Genomic DNA, 16,299 nt, shown 5'->3' with positions numbered 1-16,299 from the left:
TCAAGGGAAAACCAACGCAGTGCTCAAGAGGTAGCGGCCATCGAGGATAAAAAGATGGGGTTTATATCATATTGCTTGAGTTTATCCCTCTAACTCATGTCATCTTGTCTAATGCGTTACTCCGTTCTTATGAACTTAATACTTTAGATGCATGCTGGATAGCGATCGATGTGTGGAGTAATAGTAGTAGATGCAGAATCGTTTCGGTCTACTTGTCACGGACGTGATGCCTATATTCATGATCATTGGCTTAGATATCATCATAACTATGCGCTTTTCTATCAATTGCTCGGCAGTAATTTGTTCACCCACCGTAATATATGCTATCTTGAGGGAAGCCACTAGTGAAACTTATGGCCTCCGGGTCTACTTTACATCATATAAGTTTCCAATCTACAATTCTAGTTTACTATTTATTTTGTAATCTTTATTTTCCAATATTTACCACAAAAATATCAAAAATATTTATCTTATTATCTTTATCAGATCTCACTTTTGCAAGTGGCCGTGAAGGGATTGACAACCCCTTTATCGCGTTGGTTGCAAGGTTCTTATTTGTTTGTGCAGGTACTAGGCGATTTGCGTGTAGTCTCCTACTGGATTGATACCTTGGTTCTCAAAAACTGAGGGAAATTGTTACGCTACTTTGCTGCATCACCCTTTCCTTTTCAAGGGAAAACCAACGCATGCTCAAGAGGTAGCAACACCCAATACAATGGTAAATTGTATAGGTACACTAGTTCGGCGAAGAGATGGTGATACAAGTGTAATATGGACGGTAGATATAAGTTTTTGTAATTTGAAAATATAAAAACAACAAGGTAGCAAGTAGTAAAAGTGAGCAAAAATGGTATTGCAATGCTTGAAAACAAGGCCTAGGGTTCATATGTTCACTAGTGCAAGTTCTCTCAACAATGATAACATAATTAAATCATATGACAATCCCTGAATGTGCGACAAAAGCCACTCCAAAGTTCCTATCGTGGAGAACATAAGATGAGATTGCTTGTAGGGTACGAAACCACCTCAAAGTTATTCTTTCCCGATCAATCTATTGAGTTATTCCTATAAGTGTCATAAACAGTCCTAGAGTTCATAGTAAAATAACACCATATGACACACATCAATCAACCCTGATGTCACCTAGATACTCCAATGTCACCATAAGTATCCGTGAGTCAATTATACGATATGCATCAAACAACATCACATTTATAATTTTCAATCCAACACAAAGAATCTCAAAGAGTGCCTCAAGATTCCTACCAGAGAAATAAGGACGAAAATGTGCATCAACCCCTATGCATAGATTACGCCAATGTCCCCTCGGGAATCCGCGAGTTGAGTGCCAAAACATACATCAAGTGAATCAATAGAACACCCGTTTATCACCACTGGTATCCCACGCAAGACATACATCAAGTGTTCTCAAATCCATAATAGTATTCAATCCGATAATAGTGAACCCTCAAAGGTAAAACTCAATTCATCACAAGAAGGTAGATGGGGAGAAACACCATATGATTCAACTATGGTAACAAAGGTCGTGGTACATCAAAATCAGGCCAAATTAAGAACACGAGAGAGAGAGAGAGAGAGAGAGAGAGAGAGAGAGAGATCAAACACATAGCTACCGGTACATACCCTCGGGCCCGAGGGTGAACTACACCCTCCTCATTATGGAGACCGTCGGGATGATGAAGATGGCCACCGGTGATGGTTTCCCCCTCCGGCAGGGTGCCGAAACGGGACCCCGATTGGTTTTTTCGTGGCTATAGAGGCTTGCGGTGGCGGAACTCCCGATCTAGGTTTCTTTCTGGGGGTTTCGTGATTTATAGGAATTTTTGGCGTCGGTCTCACGCCAGGGGGTTCCCGAGGGACCCACAAGGCAGGGGGCGTGCCCTCCACCCTTGTGGTTGCCTCGGGACTCCTCTGGCCCTACTCCGATGCTCTGTAGGCTTCTTCTGGTCCATAAAAACCATCATAAAGTTTCAGCTCGTTTGTACTTCGTTTGGTATCCCTTTTCTGTAAAACTTAAAAACAAGGAAAAACATAAATTGGCACTGGGATCTAGGTTAATAGGTTAGTCCCAAAAATAATATAAAATAGCACATTAATGCATATAAAATATACAAAACAGATAATATAATAGCATGGAACAATAAAAAATTATAGATACGTTGGAGACGTATCAAGCAGCCACCATTATATAGGGGTAGGGGCCTATTTTATAGTCGTGGCCCACAACTGGGTGGTGATATGATCGTTGGATGGGACACAACCAACAACGTGCTATAGCTAGCTGTCATAACAATCAGAAAATTGAACTCTCAAATTCATCGTACTCCTCATAACCTTGGACAACCACAGCGACATCTTCCTAAATCCTCATTGAAGACTTCTAGCTCGAGTATTTTGAAGAATCACTTTCGTCACAAGAGCTGGTAATCTTGCCTGAAAGGATATTTCCAAGACTTTACTCACAAGTGTAGATAGGTTCGATTGATCACACACGAAAACTTTCTGCATTGCTTCATTTTGACCCCTCATGAGTATATTATGTCATACTCGCAAAAAGAATAAAAGAAACTAATGAAGAATTACAACTCTTCAAAGTTCAGTTCCTCATAAAGCAACCGAAATTCTTCAATGTCATCTCAACATTTCATCTCAACATTTGTAGTGGCCATAACCCACTGGTTAAACCAAATCATCATGCACTTTTACATGTGTGACTCATAAACACGTTAGTTCCTTAACTGTTTTGTTATTAATCATCCAAAAATACAAGGGTCCACGAGATGCACTTACATTAACCAAGAGACATGTGTCGCTCATCATTCTTGGACTTGCTCTCAGCTTGTTCCTAGGTATTTATCATTTTACTGTTGGTTCGGTGTGACCCTTTTCCGAACCTTTGTATTTCTTATTCTCCTTGTTGGATGTTGTTGTATAGCTGATTTTAGTATTTTTGACTATTTATAAAATGGAGAATAAGCCTTTGCTCTAAAACAATCCAAAAATACTACAACACACACAAGTCTCAATCGTGGGTCGTTGGCCCACAGGATAGTCGCAAGAGAAGGCCCATCATATAGTCCGGAAAACCTGGAATGAATTAGATGGAGAGATGGGGCAGCGGTATATCTCGCCTGCTGCGAGATAGAGTGTGCACTCGCCTCTGGGCAGGCTCTAGTATGTCGACCCATGGTTCATTCGTTGATTTTCTTTTCTTTTCTCTTTTTTTGTTTTGTTTATTTCACGAAATATTCTAAATGAATATATTTAGAAAGTAATGTACTCAATTTTTAAAAGCATTCATCATACATTAAAAAAATGTTCATGCAGTGTAAAAATAATGTTTGCACAACTTTTAAAAATGTTGATGTCCTTAAAGAATCGTGTCATTTAAAATCTTCAATTTTTTTCTAAAAAAACTTATTAACATTTAAAAAATTATAACAATGTAAAAAATGTTCACATAATTTTGTAAATTTTTTTGTACCATGAAAAAATCACGGGCACAAAGTATGTTCTTCACATTTAAAAAAATGTCTATACATATAAAAAATGCACATGTAACATAAGAAAATGTTTTGTACTATCCCCAAAAAACATATTTATGACATTAATAAAATGTTAATGCGTTTCATGAATATGCTCATATATTTAAAAAGTAGTTATACGATGCAATGAATGCTGATGTAGTTTAAAGGAAAATTGTGCCACTCAAAAAATGTTCAACGTGTATTTGAAAATGCATAAAAAATTCGTATATGTAATAAAAATATTTTCATCATGTATTGGAAATTGTTCAACAGGTATAAAAAGAAATTATTCTGCTTTCGAAAACATAAAAATATTCAGCATCTTCAAAAATCAACATGTATTTGATAATTTTTTAAAAAGAGATTAGAAAATAAATAAATTCCTGAAGAGAACCCATGAAAAATATAGAAACAAAGAAAGCAAAAACCACTTGAAACCTTGCAAAACTTATCGAAACCGTTCCATAGAAACCTTTGAAAACCGCTCAAGGAGACACCGTATTGGACCGGTCCGCTAGCATCGCGCTAGAGAGAGGCGAGAGATAGCTGGTCTTGCTGCGGGCGAAATATAGGCCTGGCGGGAGAGATGCGATGGACCTGGACTGGTTTGTTGTTCGATAGCTAGCCGCCTAGCCGGATGCTCTCTTCTGCAGAAAAAAAATGTCCGGGTATCAGCTCAGAGTCAGAGCGGTTTGGCTGCACACTCCAGTTACAGCGGTGCATCCGTGCATGTCAGCGTTGGCTACACTTGTCAAGCCGAGCGGAGCATGCAGCCCTCGCGGGGGCAACACTTGTCAAGCCGAGCGCAGCATGCACGCATTCCGACGGACAGATGGACACTCTCATCTCCCCACTCCACCGCACCGCCACCACCACGCCGGAGTGCCGGAATCCCCTTTCTCTTCTCCCCCATGCTCCACCGCACGCCACCATCGACCTCGAGAAATCAAAATCTTTCTTCCCATGCACCGCACGTGCGTTCGGCTGATTCGCTGATCGGGACCGGATGGACTATCAGAAGATGCGGCGGTGCGGCGAGGGGTGCGATGGCGCGGTGGACGCGATGCTGCAGTGCCAGAAGGTGAGCGACTTCCTCATCGCGGCCTCCTACCTCTCCATCCCGCTCGAGCTGCTCTACTTCGCCTCCTGCGCCGACCTCGCGCCCGTCAAGTGGCTGCTGCTCCAGCTCGCCGCCTTCGCCGTGCTCGGCGGCGCCGTCCACCTGCTCGCCGTCCTAACCCACCACCACCCGCACTCCTCCGGCCTCCTCCTCGCCTCCACCGCCGCCAAGCTCCTCGCCGCGCTCGTCTCCCTGGCCACCGCGCTCTCGCTCCTCACCTTCATCCCGCGCCTCATCCGCGCCAAGCTCCGCGAGGCCCTGCTCCGCGCCAAGGCGCGCCAGCTCGACCGCGACGTCGGCCTCATCCGCCGCCGCGTCGAGGCCACCTCCCGCGTCGTCCGCATGCTCTCCCGCCACATCCGCGACTCCCCGCACGACCACCACGCCGTCCTCCACACCACCATGCTGCACCTCGCCGACGCGCTCGCGCTCCACAGCTGCGCCGTCTGGGTGCCCGTGCCCGGCGACGTCCTCCAGCTGGTCTATCAGCTGAGCCTCAGAGACAAGGGCGCCGTCATGCTGGGCTCGCGGGCCCCTATCCCCGCCCTCGACCCTGACGTGGTCGACGTGATGTCCGGCGTGGCCGCCAAGGTGCTCCGGCCGGGATCGGCGCTTGCGGCGGCGAGCGGTGGCGGCCTGCAGCCTCCGGGGGGCGTGGCTGCCATACGGATGCCCATGCTCAAGGTCTCCAATTTCGACGGAGCGAGGACACCGGAGGCGAGGCCGTACGCCATCTTGGTGCTGGTTCTGCCCGACACGGGGCGATGGAGCAGCCAAGACCTCGAGATCGTGGAGGTCGTCGCGGACCAGGTCGCCGTGGCGCTCTCTCACGCGGCGGTGCTCGAGGAGTGGCAGTCGATCCGGGACAGGCTCGCGGATCAGCACAGGGCCCTGCTGCATGCGAAGCACGAAGCGGCGACGGCGACCACGGGCATCCACTCCGTCCAGAGCGCCATGTGCGGGGCCATGCAGCGGCAGATGCACTCCGTCATCGGGCTGCTCTCCATGCTGCAGCACGCCGCCGCCGACGGCATGAGCCCCGAACAGAGGCTCGTCGTGGACGCCATCGCCCGGACAAGCGCGCTCTCGCTGGCGCTGGCGAACGACGCCGACGCGGAGACGCTGACGACGAGCCGCGTGCCGTTCGGGCTCCACGCGCTGGTCAGGGAGGCCATGGCCGTCGCGCGGTGCATGTCCGGCTGCAGCGGCGTTGAGTTCTCGTACCACTCGGAGAACTCCCTGCCCCTGCCCGAGTGGGTGGTCGGCGACGAGACGAGGGTGTTCCATCTCCTGCTGCACATGGTGACCACCCTGCTAGGTCGCCGTTGCGACGGCGCGGCGCCGGGCCGCATCACGTTCTCCGTCGAGAGCTGCAATGTGGGCGAGGAAGAGAGGTACAGCCGGGACTGGATCCCGATGCGACCATCTGCGGGTTGCAGCATGCGCGTCAAGTTTCAGGTTGGGATGCAAACGAAGTTTGCACGTCGATCGGCCGCCTCCGACAGGGGGCTTAGCTTCGGCATGTGCAACAAGATCGTGCAGGTAAAAAGTGCAGCAAAAATGATGAATAAGAAAATTAAACTCCTAGATATCAGTTAATGTATGATGATGATCCGGGCGAATGACTCGATCTGCTGCTGCTGAATTTCTTCTTCTTCAGATGATGAACGGCAGCATGAGATCGTCGGGATCGGACGGAGGGAGCATCATCACCGTCGTCCTCCAGTTCCAGCTGCAGCAGTCGGGCGCGCGCCGAAGGACGTCGTCGCCGCCGGTGCCGGTCCCTCGCTTCGACGGCCTGAGGGTCCTGCTCGCGGACAGCGACGGCACGAGCCGGCAGGTGACCGGGGTGCTCCTCGAGAAGCTCGGGTGCCAGGTGATGCCGGTGCCGTCGGGAGTCCATTGCCTGCGCCTGCTGGAGAGCGCCGGGTCGTGTTTCCAGCTGGTGCTCCTCGACCTCGACAAGCACGCTACGGCGGCGACGATGGAGGACGTGTTCGAGGTGGCCCTCCGGATCGGCGAGCTGGGGAGCGGCGGCTGGCAGCTCGTGCTCGCCGCTCTCGCGGTCGGCGACGTCGACGACCGCGTCCGCGAGGTGTGCCAGCGCTCGGGGATAAATGGCGTGATACAGAAGCCCATCACGCTGGTGGCGCTCGGCGCCCAGCTCGCTGCAGCTCTTCAGAACAATTAGATGACGCTGAGCTGAGAGATGTCATGGGAGTTCATCACGTGGCAACCTGGATTGTACCAAAGTAGAGTACGTACTGTACTACTTTTTCTTTCGGAAGGGCGTGGCTAACAGTCAATCGACTGAAAACTAAAACTACTTTTGGGTCAGTCGACCATTGCGGGCCATCGGATGCAAAATCAACAGCCAGATCGTCTTCTTCAACCTCCCGCTCATCTTCCTCCTCTGACCACCTCGCGTATTTGCGGCTGCCAAGGAAAAAATATTAGTGTAAATAATGAAGCAGAAAATATCACTGATGGTGCAAATAATAGTGCAGTAAGAGCCAAGATTGAGAGGAGTTGCTGGACATTGGCGTTTTGAGGACCTAATTGTAATTTATATTCATGATTACGGTGTGCTGTCTTATTTTGCATGGATTTACACGGGATCTGTTCCAGCGAAACAAAAATTATACTGTAAAAACGTGAACAATTATTTTGCGATATCCTGTAAACCGATTTCTTTGGACGGGATATACATGATCTGCTAGAGGCAAAGAAAGGGAGTGGCTGCTACACTTAGCTAGCAAAGAAAGGGAGTGGCTGCTACACTTAGGGCCTTTTGATTCGCAGGATTGTCAAAATGAAGGAATAGAAAAAATGCAGGAATAGGATGGCATGTCCCATAGTATCCTACAAGATTTGAAAGAATGTTTGATAGCGCAGAAAAAACAAAGGAATTCTACAAAGAGGTTTGAGTGGATGGAGATTTGTCTCCAAAATGTAGTATAAATAGATCCTATGAAAAAATTCCTAAGAATGCCAATCCTACAAATCAAACGAGCATCACAGGAAAAATTCCTAAGGGTTCAGATCCTCTAGAAATCCTATGCATTTCCTTTCTCCTCCAAAAGGTAATACAAATGGATCCTATGGAAAAATTCTTAAAAATGCCAATCCTACGAATTAAACGAGCATCACAGGAAAAGTTCCTAAGAGTTCAAATTCTCTAGAAATCCTATGCATTTCCTTTGAATCAAAGGAGCCCTTACTTGCTAATTCTCGTGATGAAGTACGTGACTGTATGATTGTGCTGTTGAAAATATGCCCTAGAGGCAATAATAAAATGATTATTATATTTCCTTGTTCATGATAATTGTCTATTATTCATGCTATAATTGTATTATCCGGAAATCGTAATACATGTGTGAATACATAGACCACAATGTGTCCCTAGCGAGCCTCTAGTTGACTAGCTCGTTGATCAACATATAGTCATGGTTTCCTGGCTATGGACATGGGGATGTCATTGATAACGTGATCACATCATTAGGAGAATGATGTGATGGACAAGACCCAAACCTAAGCATAGCACAAAGATCGTGTAGTTCGTTTGCTAGAGCTTTTCTAATATCAAGTATCATTTCCTTAGACCATGAGAATGTGCAACTCCCGGATACCGTAGGAGTGCTTTGGGTGTATCAAACGTCACAACGTAACTGGGTGGCTATAAAGGTGCACTACGGGTATCTCCGAAAGTGTCTGTTGGCTTGGCACGAATCGAGACTGGGATTTGTCACTCCGTATGACGGAGAGGTATCTCTTGGGCCCACTCGGTAATGCATCATCATAATGAGCTCAATGTGACCAAGGGGTTGGTCACAGGATCATGCATTACGGTACGAGTAAAGTGACTTGCCGGTAACGAGATTGAACAAGGTATTGGGATACCGACGATCGAGTCTCGGGCAAGTAACGTACCGATTGACAAAGGGAATTGAATACGGGATTGATTAAGTCCTCGACATCGTGGTTCATCCAATGAGATCATCGAGGAGCATGTGGGAGTCAACATGGGTATCCAGATCCCGCTGTTGGTTATTGACCGGAGGGGCGTCTCGGTCATGTCTGCATGTCTCCCGAACACGTAGGATCTACACACTTAAGGTTCGGTGACGCTAGGGTTGTAGAGATATTAGCATGCAGTAACCCGAAATTTGTTCGGAGTCCCGGATGAGATCCCGGACGCCACGAGGAGTTCCGGAATGGTTTGTAGGTAAAGATTTATATATAGGAAGTCCAGTTTCGGCCATCGGAAAGGTTTCGGGGGTTACCGGTATTGTACCGGGACCACCGGAAGGGTCCCGGGGGTCCACCGGGTGGGGCCACCTATCCCGGAGGGCCCCATGGGCTGAAGTGGGAGGGGAACCAGCCCCTGGTGGGCTGGTGCGCCCCCCCCTTGGGCCTCCCCTGCGCCTAGGGTTTGGGAACCCTAGGGGTGGGGGCGCCCCACTTGCCTTGGGGGGCAAGCCACCCCCTTTAGCCGCCCCCCCCCACTTCTAGATGGGATCTAGAGGGGCCGGCGCCCCCCAGGGCCCCTATATAAAGAGGGGGGAGGGAGGGCTGTGCACCCTAGCCTCTGGCGCCTCCCTCTCCCTCCCGTAACACCTCTCCCGCTTGTTGGTGCTTGGCGAAGCCCTGTCGAGACCCTGCTGCATCCATCACCACGCCGTCGTGCTGCTGAATTTTCATCAACCTCTCCTTCCCCCTTGCTGGATCAAGAAGGAGGAGACGTCTTCCCGACCGTACATGTGTTGAACGCGGAGGTGTTGTCCGTTCGGTACTTGGTCATCGGTGATTTGGATCACGACGAGTACGACTCCATCATCCCCGTTCTCTTGAACACTTCCGCTCGCGATCTACAAGGGTATGTAGATGCACTCCTATTCCCCTCGTTGCTAGAATACTCCATAGATTGATCTTGGTGATGAGCAGATTTTTTTTTAATTTCTGCTACGATCCCCAACAGTGGCATCATGAGCTAGGTCTATGCGTAGTTTCTATGCACGAGTAGAACACAAAGTAGTTGTGGGCGTTGATATTGTCAATTATCTTGCCGTTACTAGTCTTATCTTGATTCGGCGGCATTGTGGGATGAAGCGGCCCGGACCAACCTTACACGTACGCTTACGTGAGACCGGTTCCACCGACTGACATGCACTAGTTGCATAAGGTGGCTGGCGGGTGTCTGTCTCTCCCACTTTAGTCAGATCGGATTCGATGAACAGGGTCCTTATGAAGGGTAAATAGAAATTGGCAATTCACGTTGTGGTTTTGGCGTAGGTAAGAAACGTTCTTGCTAGAAACCTATAGCAGCCACGTAAAAACTTGCAATGACAATTAGAGGACGTCTAATTTGTTTTTGCAGCAAGTGCTTTGTGATGTGATATGGCCAAAAGTTCTGATGAATGATATATGTGATGTATGAGATGATCATGTTCTTGTAATAGGAATCACGACTTGCATGTCGATGAGTATGACAACCGGCAGGAGCCATAGGAGTTGTCTTAATTTATTTATGACCTGCTGTCAACATAAACGTCATGTAATTACTTTACTTTATTGCTAAAGCGTTAGCCATAGTAGTAGAAGTAATAGTTGACGTGACAACTTCATGAAGACACGATGATGGAGATCATGATGATGGAGATCATGGTGTCATGCGGCGACGACGATGATCATGGCACCCCGAAGATGAAGATCAAAGGAGCGAAATGATATTGGCCATATCATGTCACTATTTGATTGCATGTGATGTTTATCATGTTTTACATCTTATTTGCTTAGAACGACGGTAGCTTAAATAAGATGATCCCTCGAATTAATTTCAAGAAAGTGTCCCCCCTAACTGTGCACCGTTGTGAAGGTTCGTTGTTTCGAAGCACCACGTGATGATCGGGTGTGATAGATTCTAACGTTCGAATACAACGGGTGTAAGCCAGATTAACACACGCAATACACTTAGGTTGACTTGACGAGCCTAGCATGTACAGACATGGCCACGGAACACGGAGGACCGAAAGGTCGAGCATGAGTCATATGGAAGATACGATCAACATGGAGATGTTCACCGATGTTGACTAGTCCGTCTCACGTGATGATCGGACACGGCCTAGTTGCCTCGGATCATGTTTCACTTAGATGACTAGAGGGACGTCTGTCTGAGTGGGAGTTCATTGAATAATTTGATTAGATGAACTTAATTATCATGAACTTAGTCTAAAATCTTTACAATATGTCTTGTAGATCAAATGGCCCACGCTAATGTTGCCCTCAACTTCAACGCGTTCCTAGAAAAAACCAAGCTGAAAGATGATGGCAGCAACTATACGGACTGGGTCCGGAACCTGAGGATCATCCTCATAGCTGCCAAGAAAGATTCTGTCCTAGAAGCACCGCTAGGTGAAGCACCATTCCCAGCAAACCAAGACGTTATGAACGCCTATCAGTCACGTGCTGATAATTACTCCCTCGTTCAGTGCGGCATGCTTTACAGCTTAGAACCGGGGCTCCAAAAGCGTTTTGAGTAACACGGAGCATATGAGATGTTCGAGGAGCTGAAAATGGTTTTCCAAGCTCATGCCCGGGTCGAGAGATATAAAGTCTCTGACAAGTTCTTTAGTTGTAAGATGGAGGAAAATAGCTCTGTCAGTGAACACATACTCAAGATGTCTGGGTTGCACAATCGCTTCACTCAGCTGGGAGTTAATCTCCCGGATGACGCAGTCATTGACAGAATCCTTCAGTCGCTTCCACCAAGCTACAAGAGCTTTGTGATGAACTTCAATATGCAGGGGATGGAAAAAACCATTCCCGAGGTATATTCAATGCTGAAATCAGCGGAGGTGGAGATCAAAAAGGAACATCAAGTGTTGATGGTGAATAAAACCACTAAGTTCAAGAAAGGCAAGGGTAAGAAGAACTTCAAGAAGGACGGCAAGGAAGTTGCCGCACACAGTAAATCAGTTGCCAGGAAGAAGTCAAAGAATGGACCCAAGCCTGAAACTGAGTGCTTTTATTGCAAGGGAAGTGGTCACTGGAAGCGGAACTGCCCCAAATACTTAGCGGACAAGAAGGTCGGCAACACCAAAGGTATATGTGATATACATGTTATTGATGTGTACCTTACCAGCACTCGTAGTAGCTCCTGGGTATTTGATACCGGTGCGGTTGCTCATATTTGTAACTCAAAGCAGGAGCTGCGGAATAAACGGAGACTGGCGAAGGACGAGGTGACGATGCGCGTCGGGAATGGTTCCAAGGTCGATGTGATCGCCGTCGGCACGCTACCTCTACATTTACCTACGGGATTAGTTTTAAACCTCAATAATTGTTATTTAGTTCCAGCTTTGAGCATGAACATTGTATCAGGATCTCGTTTAATTCGAGATGGTTACTCATTTAAATCCGAGAATAATGGTTGTTCTATTTATATGAGAGATATGTTTTATGGTCATGCCCCGCTGGTGAATGGTTTATTCTTGATGAATCTCGAGTGTAATGTTACACATGTTCATAGTGTGAATACCAAAAGATGTAAGGTTGATAATGATAGTCCCACATACTTGTGGCACTGCCGCCTTGGTCACATAGGTGTCAAACGCATGAAGAAGCTCCATGCAGATGGACTTTTAGAGTCTCTTGATTACGAATCATTTGACACGTGCGAACCATGCCTCATGGGTAAAATGACCAAGACTCCGAGCGAGCAACCAACTTATTGGAAATTATACATACTGATGTGTGCGGTCCAATGAGCGTTGAGGCTCGCAGTTGCTATCGTTGTGTTCTCACCCTCACTGATGACTTGAGTAGATATGGGTATGTCTACTTAATGAAACATAAGTCTGAGACCTTTGAAAAGTTTAAGGAATTTCGGAGTGAGGTTGAGAATCAACGTGACAGAAAAAGAAAGTTCTTACAATCAGATCGTGGGGGAGAATATTTAAGTCACGAATTTGGCACACACTTAAGGAAATGTGGAATTGTTTCACAACTCACACCGCCTGGAACACCTCAGCGTAACGGTGGTCTGAACGTCGTAATCGCACTCTATTGGATATGGTGCGATCTATGATGTCTCTTACCGATCTACCGCTCTCATTTTGGGGCTATGCTTTAGAGACTGCCGCATTCACTTTAAATAGGGCTCCGTCGAAATCCGTTGAGACGACACCGTATGAATTATGGTTTGGGAAGAAACCTAAGATGTCGTTTCTGAAAGCTTGGGGATGCGATGCTTATGTCAAGAAACTTCAACCTGAAAAGCTCGAACCCAAGTCGGAAAAATGCGTCTTCATAGGATACCCTAAGGAAACCATTGGGTATACCTTCTACCTCAGATTCGAAGGCAAGATCTTTGTTGCCAGGAATGGATCCTTTCTAGAGAAAGAGTTTCTCTCTAAAGAAGTAAGTGGGAGGAAAGTAGAGCTTGATGAAGTACTGCCTCTTGAAACGGAGAGTAGCGCAGCTCAAGAAAATGTTCATGTGGTGCCTGCACCGATTAGAGAGGAGGTTAATGATGATGATCAAGATACTTCAGATCAAGCTCCTACTGAACTTTGTAGGTCCACAAGGACACGTTCCGCACCAGAGTGGTACGGCAACCCTGTCCTGGAAATCATGTTGTTAGACAACGGTGAACCTTCGAATTATGAAGAAGCGATGGCGGGCCCAGATTCCAACAAATGGCTAGAAGCCATGAAATCCGAGATAGAATCCATGTATGAAAACGAAGTATGGACTTTGACTGACTTGCCCGATGATCGGCGAGCCATAGAAAATAAATGGATCTTTAAGAAAAAGACAGACGCGGATGGTAATGTGACCATCTATAAGGCTCGACTTGTCGCTAAGGGTTATCGACAAGTTCAAGGGGTTGACTATGATGAGACTTTCTCACCCATAGCGAAGCTGAAGTCCGTCCGAATCATGTTAGAAATTGCCGCATTCTATGATTATGAGATATGGCAAATGGACGTCAAAACGGCATTCCTTAACGGCTTTCTTAAGGAAGAATTGTATATGATGCAGCCGGAAGGTTTTGTCGATCCTAAGAATGCTAACAAGGTGTGCAAGCTCCAGCGCTCAATCTATGGGCTGGTGCAAGCATCTCGGAGTTGGAACATTCGCTTTGATGAGATGATCAAAGCGTTTGGGTTTATGCAGACTTATGGAGAAGTCTGCGTTTACAAGAAAGTGAGTGGGAGCTCTGTAGCATTTCTCATATTATATGTGGATGACATACTGTTGATGGGAAATGATATAGAATTCTTGGAAAGTATAAAGGCCTATTTGAACAAGTGTTTTTCAATGAAGAACCTTGGAGAAGCTGCTTATATATTAGGCATCAAGATCTATGGAGATAGATCGAGACACCTCATCGGTCTTTCACAAAGTATGTACCTTGACAAGATATTGAAGAAGTTAAATATGGAACAGTCCAAGAAGGGGTTCTTGCCTGTATTGCAAGGTGTGCGATTGAGCACGGCTCAATGCCTGACCACGGCAGAAGATATAGAAGAGATGAGTGTCATCCCCTATGCCTCAGCCATAGGGTCTATTATGTATGCCATGCTGTGTACCAGACCCGATGTAAACCTTGCCATAAGTTTGGTAGGTAGGTACCAAAGTAATCCCGGCAAGGAACACTGGACAGCGGTCAAAAACATCCTAAAGTACCTGAAAAGGACCAAGGATATGTTTCTCATTTATGGAGGTGCCGAAGAGCTCGTCGTAAAGGGTTACGTCGACGCTAGCTTCGACATAGATCTAGATGACTCTAAGTAACAAACCGGATACATGTATATTTTGAATGGTGGGGCAGTAAGCTGGTGCAGTTGCAAGCAAAGCGTCGTGGCGGGATCTACATGTGAAGCTGAGTATATGGTAGCCTCGGAGGCAGCACAAGAAGCAGTCTGGGTGAAGGAGTTCATTACCGACCTAGGAGTCATACCCAATGTGTCGGACCCGATGACTCTCTTCTGTGACAACACTGGAGCTATTGCCCTTGCGAAGGAGCCCAGATTTCACAGGAAGACCAGGCATATCAAGCGTCGCTTCAACTCCATTCGTGAAAGTGTTCAAAATGGAGACACAGAAATTTGTAAAGTACATACGGACCTGAATGTAGCAGATCCGTTGACTAAAACCTCTCCCTAGAGCAAAACATGATCAACACCAGAATTCCATGGGTGTTCGATTCATCACAATGTAACTAGACTATTGACTCTAGTGCAAGTGGGAGACTGTTGGAAATATGCCCTAGAGGCAATAATAAAATGATTATTATATTTCCTTGTTCATGATAATTGTCTATTATTCATGCTATAATTGTATTATTCGGAAATCATAATACATGTGTGAATACATAGACCACAATGTGTCCCTAGTGAGCCTCTAGTTGACTGGCTCGTTGATCAACAGATAGTCATGGTTTCCTGGCTATGGACATGGGGATGTCATTCATAACAGGATCACATCATTAGGAGAATGATGTGATGGACAAGACCCAAACCTAAGCATAGCACAAAGATCGTGTAGTTCGTTTGCTAGAGCTTTTCTAATGTCAAGTATCATTTCCTTAGACCATGAGATTGTGCAACTCCTGGATACTGTAGGAGTGCTTTGGGTGTATCAAACATCACAACGTAACTGGGTGGCTATAAAGGTGCACTACGGGTATCTCCGAAAGTGTCTGTTGGCTTGGCACGAATCGAGACTGGGATTTGTCACTCCGTATGACGGAGAGGTATCTCTTGGGCCCACTCGGTAATGCATCATCATAATGAGCTCAATGTGACCAAGGGGTTGGTCACAGGATCATGCATTACGGTACGAGTAAAGTGACTTGCCGGTAACGAGATTGAACAAGGTATTGGGATACCGACAATCGAGTCTCGGGCAAGTAACATACCGATTGACAAAGGGAATTGAATACGGGATTGATTAAGTCCTCGACATCGTGGTTCATCCGATGAGATCATCGAGGAGCATGTGGGAGCCAACATGGGTATCCAGATCCCGCTGTTGGTTATTGACCGGAGAGGCGTCTCGGTCATGTCTGCATGTCTCCCGAACCCGTAGGGTCTACACACTTAAGGTTCGGTGACGCTAGGGTTATAGAGATATTAGTATGAAGTAACCCAAAAGTTGTTCGGAGTCCCGGATGAGATCCCGGACGTCACGAGGAGTTCCGGAATGGTCCGGAGGTAAATATTTATATATAGGAAGTCCAGTTTCGGCCATCAGGAAGATTTCGGGGGTTACTGGTATTGTACCAGGACCACCGGAAGGGTCCCGGGGGTCCACCGGGTGGGGCCACCTATCCCGGAAGGACCCATGGGCTGAAGTGGGAGGGGAACCAGCCCCTGGTGGGCTGGTGCGCCCCCCCTTGGGCCTCCCCTGTGCCTAGGGTTTGGGAACCCTAGGGGTGGGGGCGCCCCACTTGCCTTGGGGGGCAAGCCACCCCCTTTGGCCGCCCCCCCCCTTCTAGATGGGATCTAGAGGGGCCGGCGCCCCCCAGGGCCCCTATATAAAGAGGGAGGAGGGAGGGCTGCGCACCCTAGCCTCTGGCGCCTCCCTCTTCCTCCCGTAACACCTCTCCCGCTCGTTGGTGCTTGG

General features: G+C 47.3%; 1 protein-coding gene across 1 annotated transcript; it reads left to right on the top strand.

Annotated features, from left to right (window-relative positions):
- Positions 1-4,449: 4,449 nt before the first annotated feature.
- On the top strand, positions 4,450-7,105 carry LOC119315122 (ethylene receptor 4-like). Its single transcript, XM_037589800.1, has 2 exons — positions 4,450-6,210; positions 6,329-7,105. The coding sequence occupies exons 1-2, from the start codon at positions 4,555-4,557 to the stop codon at positions 6,857-6,859; spliced, it is 2,187 nt and encodes a 728-aa protein (XP_037445697.1). The 5' UTR covers positions 4,450-4,554; the 3' UTR covers positions 6,860-7,105.
- The last annotated feature ends 9,194 nt before the right edge of the window (positions 7,106-16,299 follow it).

Source organism: Triticum dicoccoides, chromosome 6A, assembly GCF_002162155.2.
Source record: "Triticum dicoccoides isolate Atlit2015 ecotype Zavitan chromosome 6A, WEW_v2.0, whole genome shotgun sequence".
Lineage (NCBI taxonomy): Eukaryota > Viridiplantae > Streptophyta > Magnoliopsida > Poales > Poaceae > Triticum > Triticum dicoccoides.
The sequence above is the reverse complement of the archived record's forward strand: the minus strand, read 5'-3'. Positions and strand labels throughout refer to the sequence as shown.

Excerpts from the sequence above, each read along its gene's own strand:
- LOC119315122 (XM_037589800.1), top strand. The coding sequence starts at position 4,555 with ATGGACTATCAGAAGATGCGGCGGTGCGGCGAGGGGTGCGATGGCGCG. Across the intron at positions 6,211-6,328 it reads TGTGCAACAAGATCGTGCAG|ATGATGAACGGCAGCATGAG; the intron begins GTAAAAAGTGCA and ends CTTCTTCTTCAG.